Source organism: Rhipicephalus sanguineus, chromosome 9 (assembly GCF_013339695.2).
Source record: "Rhipicephalus sanguineus isolate Rsan-2018 chromosome 9, BIME_Rsan_1.4, whole genome shotgun sequence".
In the NCBI taxonomy this organism is placed as follows: Eukaryota; Metazoa; Arthropoda; class Arachnida; order Ixodida; family Ixodidae; genus Rhipicephalus; species Rhipicephalus sanguineus.
Window position 1 is genome coordinate 43,398,118 of NC_051184.2, and position 26,982 is coordinate 43,425,099.

The 26,982-nt window shown below is 44.0% G+C and overlaps 2 protein-coding genes across 2 annotated transcripts in view; one reads left to right on the forward strand and one right to left on the reverse strand.

The window, feature by feature from the left end:
* LOC119405062 (cystathionine gamma-lyase) overlaps nt 1-400 on the forward strand; it is a 43,043-nt gene extending 42,643 nt beyond the window's left edge. Inside the window, exon 11 of the mRNA XM_037671823.2 lies at nt 274-400. Coding sequence (XP_037527751.1) covers nt 274-285 — 12 coding nt within the window. The 3' untranslated portion in view covers nt 286-400. The remainder of the gene's footprint in view (nt 1-273) is intronic.
* Nucleotides 401-3,404: 3,004 nt separating this feature from the next.
* On the reverse strand, nt 3,405-26,876 carry LOC119405063 (histone H2A deubiquitinase MYSM1). Its single transcript, XM_037671824.2, has 13 exons — nt 26,606-26,876; nt 23,934-24,015; nt 23,159-23,229; nt 22,861-22,963; nt 21,552-21,650; nt 14,692-15,233; nt 13,614-13,780; nt 12,345-12,458; nt 11,525-11,688; nt 10,397-10,583; nt 8,870-9,145; nt 7,408-7,592; nt 3,405-5,779 (listed from the first exon to the last, which is right to left on the reverse strand). The coding sequence occupies exons 1-13, from the start codon at nt 26,677-26,679 to the stop codon at nt 5,678-5,680; spliced, it is 2,166 nt and encodes a 721-aa protein (XP_037527752.1). The 5' UTR covers nt 26,680-26,876; the 3' UTR covers nt 3,405-5,677.
* Between the last annotated feature and the right edge of the window lie 106 nt (nt 26,877-26,982).

A 26,982-nucleotide genomic window follows, 5' to 3' on the forward strand; every position in this document is an offset into this window, starting at 1 on the left:
CGTTTGTTCCCTGACCCACTCTGCTCTCTTCCTGTCTCTTAAGGTTACACCTATCATTTTCCTTTCCATCGCTCGCTGCGTCGTCCTCAATTTAAGTTGAACCCTCTTTGTAAGTCTCCAGGTTTCTGCTCCGTAGGTAAGTACCGGTAAGATGCAGCTGTTATATACCTTCCTGCCTAATATGCCTAATAACAGCCCTTAACAAATAAGTGCTACTACTTCAGTCAACTACTTTACTGTAGTGTTTGAATGCTATTATTTTCTTCCTTTCAGGTCCATGCCTAACAGGAGATTGTGCCACGAATACCCTTCTGGCAACGTTTTTCTATCGTGTACTATTTGTTTTCAACAAGAAAAAAAAAGAGATGGTAATAAAATAACCAAGATAAGATTGCTTCAATATGCCTTGTTAATCTCGACTACCGTGACCACTCAATGATGTGTGATTAAGCGTATCATGATGTGTCATTAGGTGAGGCAAGCTTTGTTTCAAAAATGGCCAAGCCGAAACAGGTAAGTTCGGCTGTGTGGATTATTGCTATTAAGCACAAGGTCAATGGTTTGACTCTCGGCTGTGATCCCACAGGGGTGAAATCCATAAACATCTCATGTACACACCTTATATTTCACTTTCAAAGTTCACATTTCAGTCTATGCTGTAGAAACTACACAAATCAATGATGTGGACACCATGCAATTTGCACACTTGTAAAATGGATCGTTTTGCAGGTGTTTATAGTGCAATGGCTGGTTTTAAATCTGCAACTAAAACTATGATCTACGAACTTTATGTATAGACTTAGTGTAAAATCATAACACATTGTTTACGTGGCTTAAGCACATGCATTATATGATAAACTTACTAGGTTTTGATTATAAATGAATGCCGTCGTTTAAGGGGAGACGTGGGTCTTGAAGTTTTTTTTATAAGTTTGGTTAAGTGAATGAAATTTAATACACTTATTCAGTTTTTTCTGCAGATTCCAAATCTTCAAGTAGACTTTTATTATCCACATTAGAACAAAAGATATGAAATTTCTGAGAGCATATTTCTTACGGTACTTTTTTGGCAACTTTGCTTTGTCAAACACAAAAACAAAATATGTGGCAAGACTGCCAGAGAGCTCGTGTAGCCGATGATGCTAATTTGATTGTTTTCATCGAATGCAAAAGAAACGGACGCAAATATGAGTGAAAAATTTTTGCTTCATACACTTTATGTTCATCGAGAATTATTATTTGGTAAACAATATTACAAGAAAATAAATAGCATCATCGGCTAGACCAGCTTTCTGGCAATCTTGCCGCATACTTTGCTTTTGTGTTTGACGAAAAGAAGTTGCCAAAAATCTCCGTAAGAATTGTGCTAGAAAACGTTATAGAACTAGCATATCTTTTGTTCTAATGCAGCTATTCAAAATCTACTCAGAGATCTGGAATCTGCAGAAAAAATTGAATAAGTGTATTAAATTTCATTCCATTCAGCCAACTATTAAAAACACACTTTTCAAGACCCACGTCTCCCCTTAAATGTGTCACTGCTTCTGTACGGCACATTATTATTATGACTGATCTATGCGTCAATATTATGTGTGGTTGAATCAAATGACTTAGCACATTCCCTTTTTTCATCGCAAATGCAGGTAACGCAGTAAAGTGCTCTATCTGCCACGGCATTCTGCTACGAATGAAATGGAGTGCTGGCGCACATTAAAACAACTACTGGTTAAACTTAATCAAAAGTACCCCATTGAAGTTTCTCGCACAACCCTTGCAATCTTATCTTAAACTCTACAATTCAGCTAATAGAAACAAAATGCATGGTAACAATTAGAACCCACACTATCGTACGACCAGGTGCCTACATAAGAAAATAGTGCATACGTATTGGCAAATACATTTCAAGTCGCAACCTTTGTAACAACTTCTTGCTATCTTAAAGAATTTCTTGTTAAGTTATATTTTTTAATACAGTATGGTAGTGCACCTTGAGTAAAACGAACAATGAAGACAACAGTGCAGACAACAGTGTAAATTCTATTTGCAATGTCTGCCTGATGTATACAAAATTTTCCTAAAAGACGTCAGGCCTGCGCAGAACACTCGGCACAGTCAGAGCAAAAGCTTTAAGAGCGGCCTTTCTAGAGCCTGTCATAAACTCCCTTGGGCAACTACTACAAGTACACTTGCAAGGTACCCACTACGGCAAAAATAATTTTTGCGAAGTAAGGAAGCACCCACTAGGCCATTATTCGTCATTCTTCGGAGAAGCGGCGAGGTACGCGCTACACATATGCAAGGTATTATGTGCACTTTGTTGACGCTGTGGCTGATGACGAATTATGGCCGGGACCTTTGGAATTGGTGGTTCGCTTGAAACCATCAAATCCTCATGCAATTCGCATTGCGTGACGCCTGGTTGTTATTTTACTCTTCGGCCACACTATATGGCATCTGTTAACGCGATTCTTTGCCTGACATAAGGCCCGTAGCCAGCAATTTTTTTCGGGGGGGGGGGGGGGCACTTGCTGAAGACCTTGACTATTTTAGAAAAACATCTATTTTCATTAATTATATTCTGTAAAATACCGCCCTCCATCAGAATTTAAGGGGGTTGGGGAGCGAGCCCCTAGGGCACTCCCTCTGGCTATGGGCCTGCCAGACGTGACGCCTGTATAGGGTCTTTTTTGTGAAGACGTTACGAGCACTGGCATAGCTCTGTGGTAGAATACTTGCCTGCCACGCAGAGGGCCTGGGTTCAAATGCTGCTTGATCCTGGCTTCTTTTCTTGTTGTTTTTTTTTTGCATGTTACCGGTGACGGTGGTGAACAACCATGGCACCAGAATCTGCTGCTGTTGTGATCTCATAACAGCTTTCACTATAAAAAAAACTGTCCTGACCCGCAGGACATCTTCTGAAAGACAGCGTAATACACGCAAAATCTAACACTTGAATGGCTAATTATGCTATCACATACAAGGCCAGTGCATACATTACAAGCAAGTGATGGCAGGACTATACAGACGAGCGTCATATACCTGCGAGCACACATAAAACAATACTGCGCTCATGTACAATTGGGCAACTGCACAAGACACATAAAAAAAAACGAAACTGAACTTACAGCAAGTTTGTGTTGCGTCTAATGACACCAGAGATTCCACAGAAGAATGGCCCCACCAGTTCACAAACTGAGCCATTCACAGCAAGCAGAAAGCGCCAGCAGAACACTTTCTAGAAGTGCATGACCCGTACATACCCTGAAAACTGTTCTAAGCATGTAAATCATACATTTGCAGTGTACTTAAACACTTAAACAGGCCCTGCGGTGAAGCAATACTTGAGTGCAAAGCCTGCAACAAAACGTCAGTCAGAGCACCAGGGAAATAAGCCCATCTTTTTCATGTAAAGAGCTTTATTATACCTTTCAACAGTAAAATATACGTAGTGGCAACAATGCTTTAAATCTTATGCAATACTCAATATCAAGACAATGAATAAAAGACCACGCAAGTAGTTGTGTGCAAAATGAAACTGCTATAATAAAGTAGTAAAAATTAGTACAAGTGAACCTCGTTATAACAAACTTGTATCTAAGACAAAAATTGTTATGTTAAATCCAATTTTTCTCATAAAGCTGCAGTAAATCCTCGTTAACTCGAATTATGATGTCTTCAAATACCAACAGCAATTAATTTCCTGACCGTGGTGTCAGCTCCAAGCATTTTGCATATTTTATCTCAAACAAAAAGAGCTTATGCCAGAATCCATATAGCGTATCAAAATGGGGTTAACGGGAAAACAAGTTAACGAGGTTTTACTGTATATTCGTTGTAATGCAAGAGGCAGCGAGGCAATTCTTAATTTTTTCCTAATGTTCAGTATATCGAGGTTTTATGCACCATTCCTTTTACTCTTAGTACTATATCATATCCATACAAATGTTAAAGGGACACTAAAGAGAAGCAATGAATCCGTTTAGATCGATAAATTGTGCTCAGAGAACTCTAATGTCATTAATTTTGCCATCATAGGTTTATTTACACAGGAGAAAATCAGGTTCAAAGTTTCATTTTTAAATTTCGCGCTGAAATCTCCCCGCGTGACGTCGCAGATTTCAAAGTGTACTACTTATCATATTTTGGCGCCACTGGGTCAAAAAAATCACCCCAAACTTAGTATGTTATGTCTATCACCCCCTCAGAGGACAATGTACTTCATTTTTACCGATTAGGAACTATGTACATAGTCCCTAGTGGGCGCCGTCAAAACATATGACGTCACAGCGAATGGTGCGGAAACTTCAAGGCGGCGTCGCCACCCACATTTTGTTTTTGCGCGTTTTCTCGCTTACTAAGTGTCTTCTCGCAGCAAGCGTGGTGTTTTTGGTATCGTGAAAAAGTACTTTTACTAATATGAGAAAAATCGTGTTGCTCTTTACTGTCCCTTTAAGCAGAGTTGCAGTGCTTAGTTTAGATCTTATGTCACTGCACCAACTGGAAAGCAAACTTCCTTGAATACGTAATGCATCATATCGGTCACCGGTGATTGAAAATTGCTGAGCACCAGTCAAAGGCTGCAAATGATTATTCCTTGCTGCGTTGCGCTGCCATCGACGGTCACCCTTTGTGCCGCGACTACCGTTAGGCACCTTTCTGGGGCCAGCAATTGGCAAAAATGAAAAGCATTTTACCATTTATTTACAAAATGAATACAGCCAGCTAATGTAGCTCGCCATATGGTCACAAAGCTGAAGTCCCCACTATTTATCACGTGAATAATAAATGAAATGAACGAACGAATGAAGTGACATGAAAAAAGTGAAACAATGGTGCTTCATTTTTAAAGAGACATTATGGGAAAACAAGTTAACGAGGACCGCAGCCGGTTGCTTACAACTGATTCAAACAAATGCGCGCGGTAAAAGCATCACCTGTAGCATCACTCGTTATGTGATGTTACAATGTTACACTCGGTACGCCAATGTAGATAACAACTGTAAAGAGGCAACTTGCTTCTAGTAATAATTGTTGGGGTTTCACGTCCTGGACACCACAATATGATTACGGAGACGCCGTAGTGGAGGGCTCTGGAAATTGCAGTGTAATCGGAAGAACCCTATCTGTTGCCCGCACTCGTAAATTTTTTTTTTATCTAGACCCCGCACTGGCAGCTGCATATGGCTCCGACCAATGTTTGCCGATTTCGTGTGTTGTCTAGAAAAGAACATACATAACTGGAGAAAAAACACAAGGTTTGCATAAATAAGTACCCTCTGAGTGAAGTAAGTCCAACGGCTCGAAGATGAAGCGATGATGCATGAGGTGGTCAGGAGATCTGCTGAGATAAACATTCACGCGCTGTCACAAACAAACAAGAAATTGATAAAGCAATGCAAACGTCGTTACCACAATCTAAATTCCGCTTTCTGGGTAAGAACGCATACACGTGAAAGACCACTATGAATGACAAGTTTAAAAAGCTCGATCATTCCGATGTGTTTTTGCATAGTACATCGAGTACTTGTTTACGTCGCAAAGTGAAATTGCACTCGACTGCCTTAACGACACGAACGATGAGGACGATCAAAATACATGCAATTCTTTCATCATTTTTTTTACACAAAATAAAAACTAAAAATGTGCCCCGCATGCGAGGGTAGCGTGGAAGTAGTTGCTAGATGTCTGTTAATGCTGCATGAATGGCTTGCAAGATTTCCGTAGCATCTCCTACAGAAGTTTCCGAGTTTGTTATGTGAAACTGGAGGCTGGCCAGCATCTATATTAGGGAGGAGAAAAATGGGAAAATTCTTTTTTGTTGAAAAACATCCATGAGGCAGACAAGCTGTTCATTAAATTATGACATACTATTACATGCCACAACAACAATTTTACACGGGTGTTTTTGCAATTTGCCCCCCATCAAAATCTGATCGCCATGGCCGGGATCAAACCCACGACCTTGTGCTTAGTAGTGCAATGCCATAGCTACAAAGCTGTCGTAGGGAGTCAACATATCGACAACAAAATGCTTTGAGATGTAAAAATGCTTGCAAAAGTGCTTAACATACACTACAGATGCATAACCAATTACTGTCACAACGAAGTGACATCTCATTCAATATTACCTTCGCATCACGTCCGATAACCATCTCGTCACAAATTCAAACCATGTCAAGCACATGCTATTTACATGTTTATATATTGACTATCAAACATATTACATTCAGTTAAACATATTAGATTTAGTTCGTTATGCGCAATAATTTGTTACACGAGATGAGACAGTAAACTGAAAGGGTTCTCTGAAATACCACGCTCTGCAAAAATATGATGCATATTAGTACGCAAAATGGCTAAGTGGGTAAGCTGCTACTTTTCAAAATCTGCACTGGGAACAAAAGCCTCAGAGCTGGTGCAAGGGGAGAAAAAGCGGGTCACATGCAAGTCCCAGAAATATTGGCCATATTCGTAAAATCTTTGTCCATTCAACCATTCTCAGAACACCGAATGGTTTTGATTTGCGGCTGATCCTAGAAGCGACTGAACCTTGATGGGTGCTTCCAATTGGCTGTTGGAACAGTCTTGTTCAAATATAAATGTTGCTCCAGAAGTGGTCTGGATTTGGAAATCACAGCAACGCTATTCACCGCAATCAGTGCCAATCAACGCTACCGCCCCTATTCCCCTTTGTTGCTATAACGTGTGTTGGTATGTTTGCAGAACCACGCTACGATTAAATGGTCAGCTTCTCTGGAGAGCTGAATTGCCTGGTGATTGAACTTGAAACATTTAATAACTCAAGGTTACAAAAAAACAAAACATCAGCGGTTGGGTATAGCCGTAGCATGACACCAAATACACAATGAGACATGTTTTCTTTCTCTGACAATTCTGTGAACGAAAAAAAAGCACTTCCTTTATAATCGCAAACTACGATAACTTCGCAACCTGTCAAATGCATGTAATAATATTGTATGTCAACAATTTGCTCTACACCAACTGTCAATAGATGGGGAATTTTAAACCATTACGGCAGATGTTTACAATTAAAAAAAGATTAATTTCTCAGGTTTTATGAACCAAAACTATATGATGGTGACACACACTGTAGTGAGGGACTCTGGATTAGTTTTCGTCGCCTATGTCTTTTAACATGCACCTAAATCAAAGTACATCGATGTTTTTGCATTTCGCATGCAACGACGCTGTCATGGCCGTAAATCGAACCGGCATGCGCAAGCTTCGCAGTGTGACACATTAGCCATTAAGTGACTGCAACAGGTTGCTTATAATAAACAAATCTGAACAAATGCACAGGTAACAGAATCACCTGTAGCATCACTTGTTATGTGATGTTACGCTCAGTACACTAATGTAGGTAAGAAATGGAAAGGGGCAACTTGCCTTGTCTAAATAGCGAAGTGATGCCCGCCAGGGGTAAGGTTTGGAAAGCTCCACCTTGGCTGCACAGGACGAGACCCTGTTGACCAGCTGGTGAACCACCGGCGTGACGTCCTGGACAAATGACTGGTCTGCCTTCAAGAGCTTCACACTGAAGGCGTAAGGCACAAGAGACGGGCTGCCGGTTCCTGACAAGAGAAAAGCAACGTTACTGGTCAGGAAGTAGTTGGCTCGAATAGTACAGCAAAGCCTCACTGATATCTTCCAGTTTGCTCTGTGACTGGTGTTCCAGCTCTTATGCTCTGAAACACCTGTCCCATTTAATTACCTTAGGGTTGAGGGTATTAGCTTCACGTTTCTTGCATTTCCCTTCCTGGTAAACGTCACTTCACATCAGCTTGCATCAAAAATGTGAATCAGAATCAGTGTCTACAAACGTAGCATGACTTAAATAATTTATTGTGACCACATAACCACAATTAGGTCATGGGAATGTATTAGGCAGTTACGAGTTATGCAGCACAGAAACCAGAAAATTTGTGGTTAGGTAAATTATGTAGATTATATAAGCGTAACATGCGCAAATTACCTAAACGTGTTACATAACCAGAAACACGAACGGCATACTTTTATAGATTAAAAATACACATATAATACCCTTAACAAAGAGTTTTATGTTTTGTCTAGCAATGTTAGGGGACACAGACTACCATATGTAGCGCAGAGCCAAAATCGGTACTCTAAAAACAGTTGCACCCAAGCAGGTTGTGGTGCTTTGGTTGCACAAAAGTCTTTGTGGGTACCAAAACCTGTCAGAGCACATGAAAGTTAAAACTCCTTAATTTCCATCATTTATCACTTTCAAATAACACTCTACCATTGTTCCTGGAGCACACTAAGTCATCTTACATATGGTACACTGCATATGATATGAAGTCAAGTTCCACTTCTATGGAATTGTCGGGAAGCACAAAAAAATTCATTGTCGCTAAACGTCGTTGCAGTGAAATTAATGTACACCACGAAAGTTAGGAAAATCTGATGATTATAAGTCATTGAACCCCTGAAAAAGGCTGAAATCAGCTAAATAAGGTATTTTATGAGTCAGAAAATGGCATATAATGACTCCACACAGTCGTCAATAGACCCTTTTCATAATCCGCAAGTGCGCTTCTCTGCGCTGCATATTTGAACAACTAATGGCGGCATCTCTCTTCCTTAGAGTGGCGACGAAATCCTAGTTGCACGTGCTGAGGCTTGTCTATTATGCGTATTTATGTGAAGAGAGCCGAGTCTACATTTTCCATGTCATAGCGTAAGCAAAATGCGCTTGAACACGCTGTTTGCAGTAAGTGACTAGCCGCCATTAGTTGGGCAAACTGCATGGCAGGAAAGCTAGCTTTACAATTATGAAAAGGGTCTGAAACATGAAATGATGCTGAAACATGAAACATGAAACACTCACCCGCACGATTTGGGTCGTCATTCTCTCGCACTATCCACCACTTGGTGCGGGTGGAAAGCCCCTTGGCTGGCAGAACGGAGGCATCCAACTGCAGAAACGGGCTCAAGATGGCCGCAACAAAGGGTCTTCCCTGGCTGGAGAAGAGCGCCTGATAGTCCCGCTGCGTCGTCAGATCCCTCACCGACGGGTTCGGCACGAATGTTGGGTGCGAGTGGTACCAGCCAACAACGTCAAAGCCTTGCTCCTGAAGGGAGTCCATGGCTTGAGTCTGAGACACTGCATCCGTCAAACAAACCCCGACACCCGAGAAGAAGAGTCACGCATCACAGTGTCCTGATGGGCCTCTACCACTATGCTTACTCTGCAAAGCATATACTGGAATTCATAGTGCTTCTAGGATGTGGCCCATCTTTTCCGAAGAATGGCGGGAACTGGCAAAGAGAGCGAGAGAACAACCATGCTAATGGCTCAAACTGCTCTCATCGCATGCTTGCCGCCAGTGTTTGATCCCCACAGCTTTGTCGTCAGGGTGCCCACTCATTAAATTGGCAGATAAGCACGAGCTGCGGTGACAGCTGTTGGCGAGAGTTGTGATTAAGCACACTTTACCTAAATTAACTAATGAGACTAACAAATTACCGGTTTATTTGGCCACATAGGTAAGTTTTACACGGCTGAACAACTCAGCCTGCCAAAGTGGGGAGGTGAGACCAGGCTGCACTGTAGTATTATGGACATTGGAGTCCATTCAGGTACTGTGTTGGGCGAGTTGGTAGGTATACATACCTGTTTGAGGTACTGTGGTGCAATGTATAAAAGAAAGTGCACAAGCTGTGCTTCCAATGTTTTGCACATCTTTGGTGAACTTATAGCAGTGGTTGTTGCTTATGGAAATAAAATGAGTACAAAGTTTGGTGCCCCTTTCCTTCGTCTCCTTTTTTTCTGAAGCTCTTGTGAAGTCCGTGCAACGAGTGACACTCGTTTCTCTTCCAAGGAGTTCTGGTCCGAGCACCCACTTCTGATTTTCCGAATATTCAGAAAGAGTGTTATAAAAAAAAACCTGCTATGAAATTGATGGTTCTGTCCAAGTTAAGAGTTGCATTGGATACATATGATATGGGAGAATAAGTTTACTTTAAGATAAGGGCCAATTAGCTGTCAGGATAATTAATGAAAATTAATTGAATGAGTTTAGTGAAAGAGCAGGTGGTTTTCTTGTGAGCAGCTGGGACTGTTGCGGCACCTGGCGGAGCAGATCTCAACCCACATGCCTTTACCTACGTGGCCTTCGAGATCTGCTTCGGCAGATCTCAATCCACATGTTTCTTTCTATGTGGCCTCGGAGATCCGCTTCGGCAGTGCGACGAAACACGAGGTTAACCCAAGGAATACACCAAGCCACATGAACGCCGAGGTGTGAGTGCCAATACGAGAGTCAAGGTTTAATAGAGCTCATTAGAAGCAGAGCTTCACGATTTCTACAGCCTAACAAACCCGCCTGGCAACACGAACTGCAACGCAACTCACCGGAGTCCATTTCACATTCGAGGTCCGTGCTCACTGAGTCGCAAGCTTCTGCGGTGGAGATGACCAGGCAGTTCCTGTGCATATCGTAGTAGCCGCCCAAGAGTCCGATGACCTCCGTGTTGAGAAGGTGCGCATGAATGTCCATCCTCAAAAAGGCAGTCACCGACACCTCAATGTTGAATGGCTCCTGGTGAAAGGACAACGGAGGAAATTAAAACTATCATTTGGATGAATTACGGCGTTGATGCGACTTACTCTTCAACCAGCAAACTGCAAGCCTGCTATGCCATTACTGGTCACAAGTATATACAGTGGGCTCTCAGCGAACGGAAATCTCTTAAACAGGACTGCTGCTTAAATGGAACAACTGCTTCTAATGTGATTGGTATTGTACTTGAATTCTGCACCCCGTGTTCCTCTCTCAGTAAATGGAACTCCTGTTCAACGGAATGCATTTTCGTGATCCCCTCAGGTTCCATTTACAGAGTCTACTGTATACACATTTCATGAAGTGTTTAGCAAGACACTTATGCTGCTAAGGACACTGGCAATGCACCTGCCATTTTGGCTTAACGGCTATGGCGCTGTGCTGCTAAGCGTAAGAACACTGGTTTGCTTCCTGGCCATGGTGGCCTCATTTCAATGGAGTTTTCAAAATTCAAGAATACTTGTGTAATTGGATTTGGATGCACGTTAAAGAAATCCGTACTCCCCCGCTATGGTGAGACTCATAATCATGCAATGGTTTTGGCATGCAAGACTCCAAAAAATTTATTATACATTGGCAATTACAACGCAAAACGAATGTATATGAAAAATGTATATATTTTGAATAAACTTCAACTTCAACTTCAATAATAATCATTGTTGTAGTGAAAGGCAGCTACGATAGCTTGTCATATATTTTCGAACAAAACTGCTTTTTTATGGAGATTCTGACACTAGTGGTAGCACCAGTGCAGTGGCTAACACTACCAGGGCTACACATACAGAAATACCGAAGACCGTGGACAGGGAAACAGCTGTATTAGTGCATTTTACCTTCCTCTCATTTCCAATGTGACTGCATACAACACTAGAGGGTAAGTCAGTAAACCAACACAAAAAAACAAATCATGCAACAATCACCTGGCCCTCGTCGTAATTTCTGCAGGGTATCAGCTTGAAAGGATTCTGCTGATGACGACCTGGTTTCGGCTTGGAGCGCACGAGCGTCTGAGAGATGACACTTCCCTCGGAGCCATGTTCTAGTGTCACACCGCCTCCTTTGACGTCAATGTTGAGCACGTCTCCTGAAACAGTCGCATCAAACAGCTCTTAAATGGGCTTCCAACCATAGATTTAACAAAATGAAGATACCACACCACTATGGGAATGCGAGTAAGTATTTCGAGGAGGCAGAAAGACAAAATGGCGCAATGCATTTTGGTGACAAACATGAGCTGTAAATGTTCTTGGTAAAAACTGTAGAACTTACAGACACTTTCAGAGACATCTGACACACTGTCTACCACCAACGACAAGGACTAAACCTTCAGACACACTGTCTATAAAAAATCTTCACTTAACATGGTGTCTCTACAACAGCCAGCTAGGTCCCTCTGGAACTAACTAAACAAGGGAGTGAACAGTGGTACAGTTGCATGCACTTGTTTCTTTAACATGCAGCTTCTATCTACACTATCAAGTAGCATGCTGCCTACTAGCTAAGGGAGTGCCCACTGCAGAAGCGAAAGAACTACCACATTGCATCCACTGAGCAAACAAGGCAAGAAGCTTTCTCAGTGCCCTGTGAATGACCCATGCCCAACCTTCCATAAGGTAAGGATTGACTTTAAAGGTCACCCTGTGGGGTGACCTTTGGTTCACAGGTTGGCATAACGTCAACCCATAAGGGTTGACTGTAAGCTTAGGAAGACTTAATCTTTAGTTCAAGATTAAAACTTACCTAGGCTTGCAGTTTTCCGTCTCTGCGGCCTCTCCACGTCAGGTCTTGGCTCCCTCCTTTTCTGCAACGGTTTTAAGTGGGACAGCTGCTTTGTCCTTTGGTACGTCACCTGAGCTGCTCAATGTAAGAAAATACATACACAAGTGATAACATTAAAAATTTGCACCTCTGCAAGCAAACAGACATGCATAGTCAAGCTAGAAATATTGTAAGTCGACTGTGCTTAGCCAATATCATCTACTACATGTAAACTTGTTTTGATTAATGGATGCAGAAATGCTAGTCTATGCCCCTGGTGCCGATTTCAGGCAACGTTACCTCAACTTTCTTTATGATAAGGTGTACACTTGCAACAGTCAGTGATGTCTGGTTGGACAGCAGTGCCAAACTGATATAAGATGCAACCGGCATATAACGGATATCCCACCTCTTAGAGCAAGCTTTAGAGCTGTAAAATCTGAACTTACTTTCAGCAGTTGTGTGAACACTCCACAAAATAGCACAAGAGAAAGTTACAAGGCACACAGCAAAATCAGTCTCCATGCTAAAGAAAACAAACACACAATTGGTCGGTTTCCATCTTCTTTTTTTCCTTTTTCAATTCAGTGATTTTACATGCCAAAATCATGATATGATTATGAAGCATGTCGTAGTTGTGGAAGACTCTGGATTAATTTTGACCACCTGGGATTGTTTAATGTTGACCTAAACCTACGTACACGGGTAATATAATAATAATTGTTGTGGCTTTACGTCCCAAAACCACAATATGATTATGGGGGCAGCTGTAGTGGAGTGCTCTGGAAATTTCGACAACCTAGGGTTAACATGTACCTAAGTCTAAGTACACGGGCCTTTAGCATTTCGCCTCCATCAAAATACACTCAAACCTCGATATAACGAACATGGATATAACGAATTATCAGTTATAACGAAGTAAACGAAGAATAGTCTTGTCATAGATACAGTGCTACAAATAAACGTTTATAACGAATTTTGGGATATAACGAAGTTATTTTTGTGACAGATGTGACTTTGTTATAATGAGGTTTGAGTGTTAGGCCATGGCAGCCAGGATTCAATCTCGCAACTAAGTACACGGGTGTTCTTGCATTTCAGACCCCAGAAATGCAGCTGCCATGGCCAGGAAATGAACCCCTGCCCTCACGGTTAGCCGCTAAGCGACCATAGTGGTCAAGTTTCAAGATCAGTGAAGCATGACCATTTACGTAGGTGTCGCGTGAGCCAAGTCATATACAGACCACTTACGACAACCGAAGTTGATAGCCCCAATCTGCTCCAAGTAGTCGTGGATTCTTCCGATGCAGTTCACGTCGCCACAGTTCTTGAGCCCCTGCCTTGCCTGGGTCTTGTTCAGGTATCGCGGCTTCTGGGTGTTCCAGGCATCAATTATGAAGTTCCTGATTCTGAGGTACCTGGAAAGCGAGACCATGCAGATTTTTTTTGTTTTGCTCTATGGCTTGTGCAGAGAACAGAGCCAGGAACCACGACATCTGTTCTTATATAGGGATACATGTAAACCACGGACAAGAGCAGTTCAGTGAACATGGCTTTTTGTGCATTGTCGGGTTTTTTTGCTTAGACAAGAACCAAAAACCAGAAACGCCATCACTTTAAAAAGACAGCGTAATGATATGCAGTGACATTAGCAAAGTGACAAGGTTGGCATGCTATTCTAAGCAAGAGATGAAAGACATCGAGCAAGGTTAAAAAGCCTACAAATTACAGCACAATCAAGCATACAAAAATGCAACAACACAAGGGTTATTTACAGATTCTAATTTATCGCTGTATACCGCAGGGTTGCTATAAGCACTGTAGTTAACCCCAGGACATTGCCAAAATACAAGAATGTCTCGTAGATGAAATTGCACATAATATAGCATATTTTAGGCCCCCCTCAAGTCAGCCCGTAAGGTTGTAATGTGGCTACAAATACAGGTTGCCATAAGTTGCCTATGTCCTCTTGAATACCACAAGTTGAGCTCCATGTAGTGCTGGACAAATGCACCCCTAGTAATGCCTTGCATAAGCAACATTCAGGCCAATGCAATAAAAACAAGTTCAATTGCACCTTTGCAGAACGTAACAGCAGTCAGTTAGATGTGGAGTCGTATCACCTATGTGGTGTAATGTTTAAACTCATAGTAGCAGTTTTCGAGCTTTCCCAAATTTGTACTTTGCAAGAGGAAGGTGCATAGCAGGGAAAACAAAACTACTGTCTTTTAAAAGCCTTTCAAATCCAGAAAGTACTCTGCATGCAACTGTTTCACTACACAAAAAAACTGTGCAGACTATGGCAAAGCTTCGTTACTTTCAACGATACCTTTCTGGTGTTTTGGAAGAGCTTCCGGAAAAGAACTCCGAATGGATTATCTTTTCATCTTTGCTGATCTCGGACTTGTCCAGCACGACTTCGGCCACAGGAGGCTCAAATGTCACGGCACTAGACGCACTTTCCTCCATACCCTCCAGCAACAGCCTGTCTGGACTTGTTTCGTTCTCCGTGTCTTCTGCGGATGAATCGGTTGCTGGTTTGGGGGTAGCTACTCCAGCAAACGCATCACTCTTGCGGATCGGGGAACTGGGCGGGGAAAACACGACGTCGTCGGTGCCGTCGCAGTCGATGTCTATGTCGTCCTCCTCGTCGGCGGACTTGTCGATGCTGACGATTTCACTTTCCGGAAACTTGTTCTTCAAGGTCTCGATGGCTTCAGCCTCCTTCAGCACAATCACGTTCTCGTTGCGCGAGGTGGCTTGCGGTTTCGTCTTCGTCGGCTTCTTGGTCGGTCTTGCCGCTGGTCCTTTCGGTGTGGCAACAGGCACGGGGTTGTCATTAACTTGGCCGCAGGTTTTTCCTTGGTGAGCCTGAAACAAGGTGGTAATCTGAGCTTGCTGTTACACAAGAAAAAAGGGCGAAGACAAGACACAAAGCATCATCGTGTGGGTTCTTGTCCTTCTCTAATCATCATTCCCACTGCACTATACAACTGGAAGATTCTGAAACGTGCCATTGCGTAACTACTGAGGGACAGACAATGTCTGCTAGATCATTCCGTACTGAAGTGTTAAAGCTGTAGGTGTATCTTGAGAAGTGATCTTGCTGAGATCTCCAATTAGTCTGAATGCTCTGTCAACGTGACATTGCAGAATTCGAAGTGTTTTTTTCGAACTTGAGCCAAACTCCCAAAAATTTGCCTATTCTATGGTCCTTTTAAAATGCAACGCACAGTTCTCCTTTGACGATAAAAAATCAACGCCTGAGTAGTAGACGCTGTCAAAACCCGTATCATGCTTAAAGGGACACTAAAGGCAAATAACAATTTATGTCAGAGTGAAAGCCCAATGTATGACAACTTCTAAAACGGCAATATTATCAACAGCAGTGCCCTACTTACCGAGAAATTAAGCTAAATGTATCACATGATGAGCGCCACGGGTGGGACATTTTCGAAGTGATCCCGATGACGTATGGAAGTCGGCCTACAATAAATCACTAGTAATCAAACTAGCAGCAGTAAAAACAGAACCTTCCGAGCATCAAAAGACGTAATAAAATGCTGTTTGTTCGTTTCCGCTTGATTCATGGAAAAAAGAACCTCCGTGGCGTTGCCATATGGGGAACGGCGCGCGTGGTTCAAAGGTTCCGTTTTCGCCAAACTGCCCCTCGCCCGGCACCCTGCTTCGCTCACGCGGTCGCGTCTCAGTGGTAGTTTCGGGATCGCGTACTGCCGCGTGTGTTTTGCGCGCTCGTGAAAGTCGCTCTGACCGAAAGTTCGACAAAATGCCGCATGCATGTGATATTGCCGGATGCCCGAATGGTGCACAACGCCAGTGCTGCAGCAAGGAAACCGGTGTGTCTTTTCACTGGGTGCCGCGGAATGAACCCTTACGCTCGATGTGGCTTAGTGTCATGCCATTGTGTCAGTGTGCTGAACAGTCAGAACCTCTGCGTGTGTGCTCGCTGCGGGACTGCGGCAAGCTTCGATGGCTTCGATGGCCGTTGTTGCTACTGTGGGTCCCGCTACTTCCACTCTGCTGCTACTAGTGTCGGCGGCCGCGCAGTAAAAGTGGGCAACGTTGGGCACGGCAGCAGTGACGTATGAAAGTCGTATTTTCAGGCGGGAGATTTGAAGCGCGCTAACGCGATGCGGACCACTAAAAACGTGATTTTATTTCAAAATAAGCACTTCCTTGGCATAAAAGTAGCACTACGAGGTTTCTGGACCGCGATTTCAACAATCAACGTCGACTTAATATTTGACTTTAGTGTCCCTTTAATGGTTCAAGAAATATAAGAGTAGTGTCAGCATCTCCTAGAGCACTCCACGGGCCCGATTTTTAGGCCTGGGCCCGGCCCGGGCCCGCTTTATGAAGCCCGAGCCCAGACCGGGCCTGGGCGTACATGACCAAACCCAGCCCGAGCCCGGGCTGGGCCCGTGGTTCCAAGCGCGGGCCCGGCTTGGGCGTTCATTACAAAACTTATCCAGGGTGCATGTGTTCATGACCAGGCCCGGCCCGGGCCCGCTAGAGGATATTAGAAACTTGATGATGATTATTAATGATGCCTTGCGCTTTGTAGCGGGCGATCGGACGGAAAATCCGGTGTGTACATGCATCGAAATGTTGCTCTGCCCGCGGTGGTAGCTGAGCGGTTAAGCTCTTTCGCTGTTAAGTCCTAGGACGCGGGTGCTATTCCCGCGGAAACGGCGGCCGCATCTTGAGGGAGGCGAAATGCAAGAACACCCGTGTACTTATCTTTAGGTGCACGTTAAAGAACTCCAGGTGGTCGAAATTAATCCGGTCCCCACTACGGCATGCCTCGTAATCATATCGTGGTTTTGGCACGTAATACCAAGGAATATAAATGAAATGTACCGTATGTGTCAACCTCAAATAAAAGACCGAAATCTTTATTCCTCCAATGGGACACACACACACACACACACACACACACACACACACACACACACACACACACACACACACACACACACACACACACACACACCACACACACACACACACACACACACACACACACACACACACACACACACACACACACACACACACACACACACACACCGGTGAATTCATGAGCATACAGTATAAAACAAATGCACCAGTATAGATATAAACTGGTGAAAAAAACATAGAACTTCAACTATTTTTCTATTTTCTTTGCTAAGCTTTACTAAGAGGCAGCTCTTTGCAAGGTCACTTCAGCTTGGCACAGAATGCCTTAGACCATGCAACGCATAACGTTTTCGTGTGCTCGAAGGCCCGACTTAGGCCTTTTAATGAGCGGGCCTGAGTCTGGCCCGGCCCGCAGCCTCAAGCCCGGCCCAGGCACGCACTTGCAAGTCCAAGCCCAGCCCGGGCCCGCCGAGAAACGCTTCGGACGGCCCGGGCCCGTGCAGTGCTCTAGCACCTCCTTCGTTTTTGTGCCCTTTTTGGCTTACCAATCTTCTACTTGGGCAAGAGTGGGTGTTTTGTGTTTACAGAAGTGTAAATTCTGAACAAAACAGCTTATGCAATAACCCAGAGCATGTGCTAATAATATAGCAAGCAATACAGTCACGTTTACTACTACAGTGCAGTCCACTTATAACGATACCACATATAACGATATATCGGTTATAACGATGGGTCGAGTTATGTGTGTCATTTTATGCATTAAGTCTATGAGGAAAAAAACCATATATAACGATATGTTATTGGCCGCATATCGGATATAACGATCGAAATTTGCCGTCTGGGCGGCATTTTCTGTGTATAATAATCGTTACATTTGCGTTTCCAAGTTCCTCTGAAACGAACGACGCCGAGACGGGGCGAAACGTTTACCTACGCGAGTTCGTATCTGCCGCCATTTCCGCGCTGCGTGCGCTGCCCGCCCGCAGAGACCACGCGCCGAGTGCCATCGCGAGCTTGCGCAGCGCGCCACAAGATGGTGCTAGCCGCTTCACGTTTTGGAACCATCTCAATTCTCTGAGTAATAAGACAAGCATGGAACAGAGGTTTATAACTACAGTTCAAGGGGTTAGGCTAGAAGGGGATGAGGCAATGGAATTTATAGGAACAATGATGACAGAAAAATTTAAACAAGGAAGCGATGCATGCACCCTAACGGATGAGGATAGACCAATTAGCGCAGTGGCTCCACTGGGACAACGAGAGTGGGAAAGGGCAGAGAAGAGGGTTCCTAATAGCACATCAACAGGCCCTGACGGCATCCTAATTATGCTAATAAAGAAATTAGGTCCAAACTCTAAGCAAACATTAAGAGAAGCAACGAGCAAAGCAATAATAGATGGTGAAGCCCCCCATGGGTGGAAACTAAGCCGGATGAGCATGATCTATAAAGGAAAGGGGGACAAGGCTGATATAAACAACTACCGTCCTATAACAGTGACATCAGTAGTTTACAGGCTGGTGATGCAGATCGTAAAGGAAAGACTACAGACATGGGTGGAGAATGAGGGGGTGCTGGGGGAACTACAAAATGGGTTCCGTAAACGAAGGAGGTTGGAGGATAATCTGTTCTCATTGACGCAGTGTATTGAAATAGCGGAAAAAGAACACAGGCCCCTGTGGCTGGCATTCCTAGATATCAAGGGAGCTTACGATAGTGTGATTCAGGAAGACTTGTGGAGAATACTGGACACACTAGATGTGGAAGATGGAATAACTAATCTTTTAAAGGACATCTATAAAAGTAACAGGGTAGTTATAAAATGGGAACAACAGGTATCCGAACCTATAGAGATACAACGCGGGCTTCGACGGGGGGTGTCCCTTGTCACCTCTGTTATTTATGCTGTATCTACAAGGATTAGAAGCTAAATTAGAGGGGAGTGGACTCGGCTTCAGCCTCTCTTTTGCCAAGCAAGGAAAACACGTTGAACAGTCATTACCGGCATTGATGTATGCAGATGATATAGTATTAATGGCCGACAACAAGGAAGATCTGCAGGGATTGATAGACATCTGCAGTAATGAAGGAGATAGGTTAAATTTGAAGTTCAGTAGGGAAAAATTGGCAATCATGATTCTTAATGATAATGAAGGCAGTGAGCATAAGATACAGGAAGTCACGCTGGAGATAGTGGATAAATACAAATATCTGGGCGTATGGATAAACAACGGGGATGAGTACCTAAGGGAGCACGAAAGATACGTAATGACTAAGGGCAACAGGAATGCAGCTGTAATGAAAAATACGGCACTGTGGAACTACAATAGGTATGACGTTGTGAGAGGGATTTGGAAAGGGGTAATGGTCCCAGGTTTGACGTTCGGCAATGCGGTCTTGTGCATGAGATCAGAGGTTCAAGCAAGATTGGAAATTAAACAACGTGGCATAGGTAGGCTTGCTTTGGGAGCACACGGGAATACCCAAATCAGGGGGTACAGGGCGACATGGGATGGACATCGTTCGAGGGCAGGGAGGCTAGCAGCAAGATAGAATTTGAGGAGCGATTGAGAAAATGGGAGAGGAGCGTTGGGCTAGGAAAGTTTCAGCTACTTGTACATGAAGAATGTTGATACTAAATGGAGGAAGCGAACTCGAAAATTGTCAAGCAAGTATTTAGACAACAGCAGAATACCAAGCCAAAAGGAAACATCGGTTAAGAAGAAGGTGAAGGAAACAGAGAGGGACATGTGGAAAATGGGGATGCTTACGAAATCATCACTGGAGACCTACCGAACTTTCAAGCAGGAAATTGCAAAAGAAAAGATCTACGATAATTCTCGGGGTAGTTCTCTGCTGTTTGAGGCCAGGACGGGAGTATTGCGGACCAAGACGTACCGAGCCAAATACGAAGGCACAGACACGTTATGTAGTGCGTGTGGAGAGGAGGAGGAAACGGCTGAACATTTGATAATGTTCTGTAAAGGGCTTCACCCTACAGTCCAAGATAATGGCGCGGAATATTTCAAAGCATTGGGGTTTAGGGACAGTGAAGGCAAAATAGACTTTAAACGAGTAGAAATAACCAGGAGGAGGCTAATCGATTGGTGGCTACAATCAAGGCACGAGTGAATTGCAATCCTTCAATACATAGTGATAGTACTTAACTTTATGGCTAGGTGGCGTTAGCCGCCGCCCGATCTAAAGGGCACAGCCGTATACATCCATCCATCCATCCATCCATGTTAGGGTGCCCCGATGCGCGCGGTCATTGAGGCACCCTACACGTTGTTAAAGTACATGTTGTGCCTCGCCGCTCGCGCGTGGCCCACAATTGCACCGAAAGGAGAGGAAGAAAAGAAAAAAGGCGAAAAGCAAGTTGGCGCGCCGCTCCGGTGTCCCAAAGAATTACGTCATGATTACGTCACCGACACCATCTTGAATAATTTGCTAGTTCAGCGGCCGCTTGAAAGGGGCGGTAACTGAAGGCGAAATTGGCGCTAGGATCGATGAAGATTCAAAGTTAAAGCAGCCAATGGCAGCCTGCCGGGCCCGCCTCCATGCCGACAAAGCTGTGCGCCCCGCGTCGGTCGCGCGCGCGCCGCGACGCTAGTTTTGAATGCCTCGAACGTTCCGTTGTAGCACGAAGCGAGTGTCGAGCGCAGGCACCAGGCTGGCCGTGCAGGCACACTATGCTTGGCGGACAGCTGCTACCTGCTACTCTCCCGTTGTGGTTGGCGGGTCATTGTTCGCTCTTGAGACTTATCGGAGTGGTCGTTATGTCAGCCGTGCTCCGCCGCCGCCGTACAGCAGCCCGTCCTAGTCGCCGGCCTTGATATGAAGTTTCGTGATGTTCCGTTGCATGAACCGAGCTTTGGCCGGCGTGTGCAGTTTTTGCGGTGCTTGCGCGTTGTGCGCTCTTGCCGCCGTGGTGGTTAACGGCACGCACCATTCGTACATCATGCAATGGCGCACGGATACTTCAAGACTCTTTAGACCATGTTGAGACTATTTAGGTGCGCTTAAAGCTTGACACTCTCGTTGGAGCTTCAAATAAAACTTTGTTTTTGACATCCTGCTTTCTAGAACATCTATTCTTTAGTGCAAGTGGTAAATTCGGGATCGGAGCTACAAAGGTACGTCCCGCGTTTTTTTTTTTTTTTTTTTTTTTTTTTTTTACGGCAGTCCAGATATAGCGATCACCGGTTATAACGATCATATTTTTCGTTTTTCTCAATATCGTTATAAGTGGACTGCACTGTACTTACATTTTTCCTAAGGAGGTAGTGAGCGTGTGTCTTGACTTGTATGGTGCTCTTGGTCTTGATGAGGGCAGAAATCTTGCTCCACTTATTCCCATGTTGTTTCTGCCAGGAAAAGCACAGCAATAAACGGGTAAGCCTGTTGCAGCTTTTCGATGCTACTACATACAGCTAGACTCATTAAAGGCAGCATATAGTATATAAGCTTGGATGTTACACACAGTGATCAATACATAAGGGGTGTTCAAATGAAAAGGTACGAAATGACACTGTTGGTATAAATGAAAACATTATTCAAAGCATACACCATAGGCCTGAGCACAACAATCCCATTGATGAAAAAGCCAAAAAATTCGTTGTTCCCAGAATTCCTGCGGCCCTGACGAGACCAAGTCCTTCCCATCGTCCTTGAGTTTGTTGTCCAAGTTGAAGCACTTCCCTTTCAGATGTTTCCTCAGGAGACCAAAACATGAAAATCGGATAACACCTTCTGCTGTCAGAAATCGGATAATGCCTCGCTGCTCCTCAATCGTTGAATTTTGCAATGTGAACGCCATCCTGGCTTCACACGCACTGCCACGTCAATTTGACTGTGCTCTTTACAAGAGCCTCTGCTCTCTCCTGAACATGTGGGCGCCCCCGCATGCTCCGATCCACAACGGAGACTCCAATCGCATCCCTAGATGTCTCGCTACGTTCTCCATAGTGGCACTGGCATCTATGTTAACGATTGCGTTCTTTCGACGTTTCGTACCTTTTCATTTGAACATCTCTCCTATAATGGATATGAATGTCACTATATGGTGGAAGTTATTTTGCATTAATGATGATATTGGCACCTACACCAAACAATGCAGCATGTGCTCTAAGTAACGAAACAAGAAAAGTTAATGTCCATATCCTTGCTAACAATGCCATCAAGACAGTGTAGCAAACACATTCGGTGACTCGTAATCAGTTGCATGCTGGCATCTTGTCATAGCTGGAAGAGGCTGCAGATTTATTGCTATCTGATCACCAGGACCTCCACAAAATGACTGTAAAAGACTTGGGTCTTTAGTTTTCCAAGCACTGAATCCTGTCAATGAATTCTCTCTCATCAGCAACCTTCAACTATGAAATGTCTTCTAGTTCCATGCATGTGCCAATGCCTCTAAGAAGTTTCTTTTCGGCTCGTTGACAGATGGTTCAGGTAAACCCAAACACAAGATTTCATGGTACGAATTAGCATTGCCGCACCAGAAATCCCACTTCAATGTGTATATCTAATGCTAGGAACTCTCAACGCAAGAAACAAGAGATCTGCAGCACTTGCCATGCATTGCAACAAAAGGGCTTCTTCTTCGGCCGTCCATTTCTTCCTTGGCGTTGATGCGCCGCTAGTTCCTGCAGGAGCAGTCGGAGACTGCTTTTCGGTTCTGAAAATGATGGCACCAGTGCTCATCAGCATAAAGTGATAAGTGATAACAAAAAATAAAGCACACAGGACACAAGATTGCATAACCAAGACGTAATAATGTGCGCTGCATTGTTAGTGCAAAAGGTAAAGTATATATTTCCACAGACTCAAAACCAGGCATATCACTTGTCAGAAAGCATGAGCCAAAACTTACTTGACTTCAACGGTGTTTGCCTCTGCTATGCAGCCAGCCTCAATCTCAACCGTTCCATCAATGGTAGCGGCCTGCACCACACAATGCCTTAGAGAGCATCTCTATCGAACTAGGGCTATGCAAGCTTCACAATAAAGCTGTGTCAAGCACACACAAACACAGAGAATAAAAAAGAGTTATGAATGACAACTTTTAAGTTCATGCGCTGTGCAGCCTTTAACACTCATCTGTGAAAGAAAAGGCTTGAAAAAAAAAAAAAGCTTTCATTTGACACATTCGAAACTGAATACAGGATTTAAACCAGTTTTTAGCACCTCAACATTTTTTTTTTTTTACATTCCAGAACACAGAGTAGTCACGGGATGCACAAATCATTCTGGTCCTTCCTTTTAGCACTACTAATTAAATGTAATTAATCCTGAAGTAAACATTAGCTAGCACCACATTCTGCATTAACTATATGCAGTTCATCATTTACTACCAGACAAAAGAAATCTCGCCCTAAAGCAATAGGAAAAGTCGCCAATTTCACCTGTGTTACTGCCTTTACGCAACAATTTTGTTAGTAAGACTTTTTTTTAGAGGGGGGTGGGGGGCTTCGGACACAAGAAAGAAAAACTGGTTTCAATGTTACATGTACAGGTACAAAACGACGACGGACAACTCTACACATCCCTTTTAAATAAACATGCAGGAGAAAAAAAGCACACAGAAACAAAAAAACTGCTGCTTTAAAACAACAAGAAGGCCTCAAGCAATTAAAATGTGAACCTACTATTCGGGCATCTGTTTGCCACAGAGGCTTGAAGGTGTCATTGAATTCAAGCAAGTCATCGCAGCTGGCGTCCCTGAAGAGCCTGAAATGGACATAAAAGAGATCAAAGAATAGTTACACATAACAGAGGAAGGTATCCATACTGCTACTTAAGAAAGATACGTGGTAGTTAAAGAGAGCAGGGGTCTGGCAAACCAGTGCCAAAGCAGTAGTTATGAAATTTTAGTGGTGCAGTGAATTCTAATGGTTTGTGTGATATGGCTGTAGAGAAGCTTCAAACATCCTTTTGCAGGGGCGTAGCCAAGTAGGGGGGGGGGGGGTTCAAACCCCCCCCCCCCCCGAAATTTTTCAGTTTTGCTTGCGTATATAGGCACGCACACATACAAACGCACGCACAAACATACATAAAGTATGGTTGAACCCCCCCCCCGAAAAAAATTTCTGGCTACGCCCCTGTCCTTTTGAACTCAATCAGGGCCAATCTAGATCGTATTTCTTAATCACAATCAACAATGGTCACTGCTACACGGTACAATATAATTCGGATCAAATTCGGATGTGCACCAGGTGGTTTTAGTGAGCTGAAAGCACTCCTAAAATGCATGCAACACAATTTGCAAAATGTTTATGAAACATCTTTTTTTTAACGTATTATTTAGTGTGTTTGTATGCATAAGGTCGTAGCAAAGTTTTACATTTGCTACAGTTCTGCTAGGATATCAGGCATCATCAAAGCTGGCAACGTTGAAAGTCACACCTTGCGTCGTCTGCTTTTTTCACCAGGTGGTGTACAGTTTCGACTACGTTGACTAAATGAGTGCCAAGGAAAGCACAGAATTGCTGCTCTTCTAATGGCATCTGCCGATATCGAGCTCCAAATAGAAGTTGCAAGAGCGTAAGCCAACAAATGAAGAGATGCTTGATTTTCACCAACTCCGTAAGCACGGCTGCTGCATTGGCAGTACTGAGACGACCCTTTTTGGACGTATCACTGAAATGATGTATTCAGTGCGCACCAATAGGTGGATAGCAAAATGACGTCTTCCGGTTCGATGCCTAGCTCTTTGCTGTTTCAAGGTGTGTGCCGTTCAGTGTAACCGGGGAGAAAACACGTATTTTCTGCGACGCGGTTGTTACCAGCTATCTTGCCTCCTCCCCGATTACACTGAACCGCACACAACTTGAAGCAGCGAAGAGCTGAGCCTTGAAGGTCCCGTGAACTGGAAGTGCTGTAGCAGACGACGTGCCATTTTTCTATCCACCTATTGGCTGGTCAAGGAAAGGCGGGCACAAGATCGCTTCAGTCATTGTAAGATCCTACATCAGATCCTACATCACGCAAAGTGACACCATCACCAAAAGTGGTCATCTCAGAATGCAGGGCCCCTAGTGTGCCGCCTGGGTAAGTACGAGAAGTGAACGAGCATTGAAAAATTCGTGTGCTCCCTCAAACGTGCTTTCTGGACGCTTCCAGTTTCGCTTCCGCGGCACTCCTGCTAGCGGTCAATTAAGGCGCAGGCCTCTTCACTGGACCGTGAACAACGCGTATGCAGCGACGTAGTCGCAAAGCTGGCAAACACTCATTACGCATTGCTTTTCAAGTGGCTGCAACTGCTCGGATGGCGCAGCTGTTGAAATCCGCGCCAAGACACTGATTGTCTGTTGACCGTCTGCTACTCTCATAACTACGGAGGCCAATGCCCTTTTGCAAGATATCCGCAATTTTGGTTTTTATTTCAAATTTACAGCATACCATTTCATTTTTTTTAGAAATCTAGCTTTTTTTGTGTGTTTGTATTGAACTATGCTCACTTATATCGCCCACTACGCTTTCAACACGCACAGCCAGAGGGCGCAGACCAGCAAAATCGTGGTACAGCATCTGCAATATGGTATCGCAATCGTCTTGGTCGCTGTAGGGCCTGATCGCGATTAAAAATTGTTACCATGTAGCAGCACTTGATCTGGATCGGCCCTGATCGCGGTCAAAAGTATCATACGGCTTGTACCGTGTGACGCCGGTACAAAAGAGCAAGTTGCAGTGAATACAAGCATAGCCTATGATACCAGTACCACTATTTTGCCTCTCGATCTCTCTGTACTCTATTAGAAAGGGGGATCGACGTAAAATACGTGTTATTAATAAACCTGGGAATGCATGGTACCGAAGTCAAGTGTGAAAGTGCGCTGCAGTTTTACACCCGACTCTGGCACCTAGAAACAACCAGTTTTTCCGTCTTCGCAGCCGTCTTGCTCAACGGCTGCGTGAGCAACACCCCTATTCTGTACAGTGCACGATGGAAACTATTACAACTTCTTTAGTGTTAAATGCGACGTATATCGCGAGCAACTGCAAATGTTTGGACGAAGGTACGGCCCACACACATATTTCCATCACCGAGACTGTCGCATCACAGTCACACGGTGAAGAATCAGCGCTACTCTAATTGGAAAGACGCTTTATTTTCACAGACCACTCGGTGTTCTCTACACTGTCTTCAACTAGACAGGCAGGTAAGCGCTAAACTGACAGCGAGCACAGTGCGTCGCGTCGCCGAGTTTAAAGCTTGCCTGCCGATGCATTCGCGCTTCGGCAGTACGTCCAGTCATTTCCACGCTCAATGAGGGTAACCTACAGATCGAAATGGTACCGGTAAAAAGCCTGCACTCACGCTGTGTCGGCTTGAAAGTCACTTTCGACATCCACAGATTCCCAGTAGCAGACATCTTCCTCGAAGGACGCCATGAAACCGACCGCATTAACGTCGCCTTCACGCCGTATTACTTCACCACAAGCACCACGCCGTGCGCAACGATATACAATTGCACTCGTTTAGGATGACATTACTGCAAGAAGGCGTTGGGGCCGGCGATATAAAAACAAATCGCATGTGCGTTTCAAACGAGTAAACATCGCAGCCATTACGCTCTTTGGGGAACACTAGCGACGCGAGGGTGTTTTACCGGCAGTTATCAGCGGTGGTAAAGAATGCGGTGTTTATTTCAGCACGCTTAGTTGTTTTTTTTTTTTTCTATAGCTGTGACAACT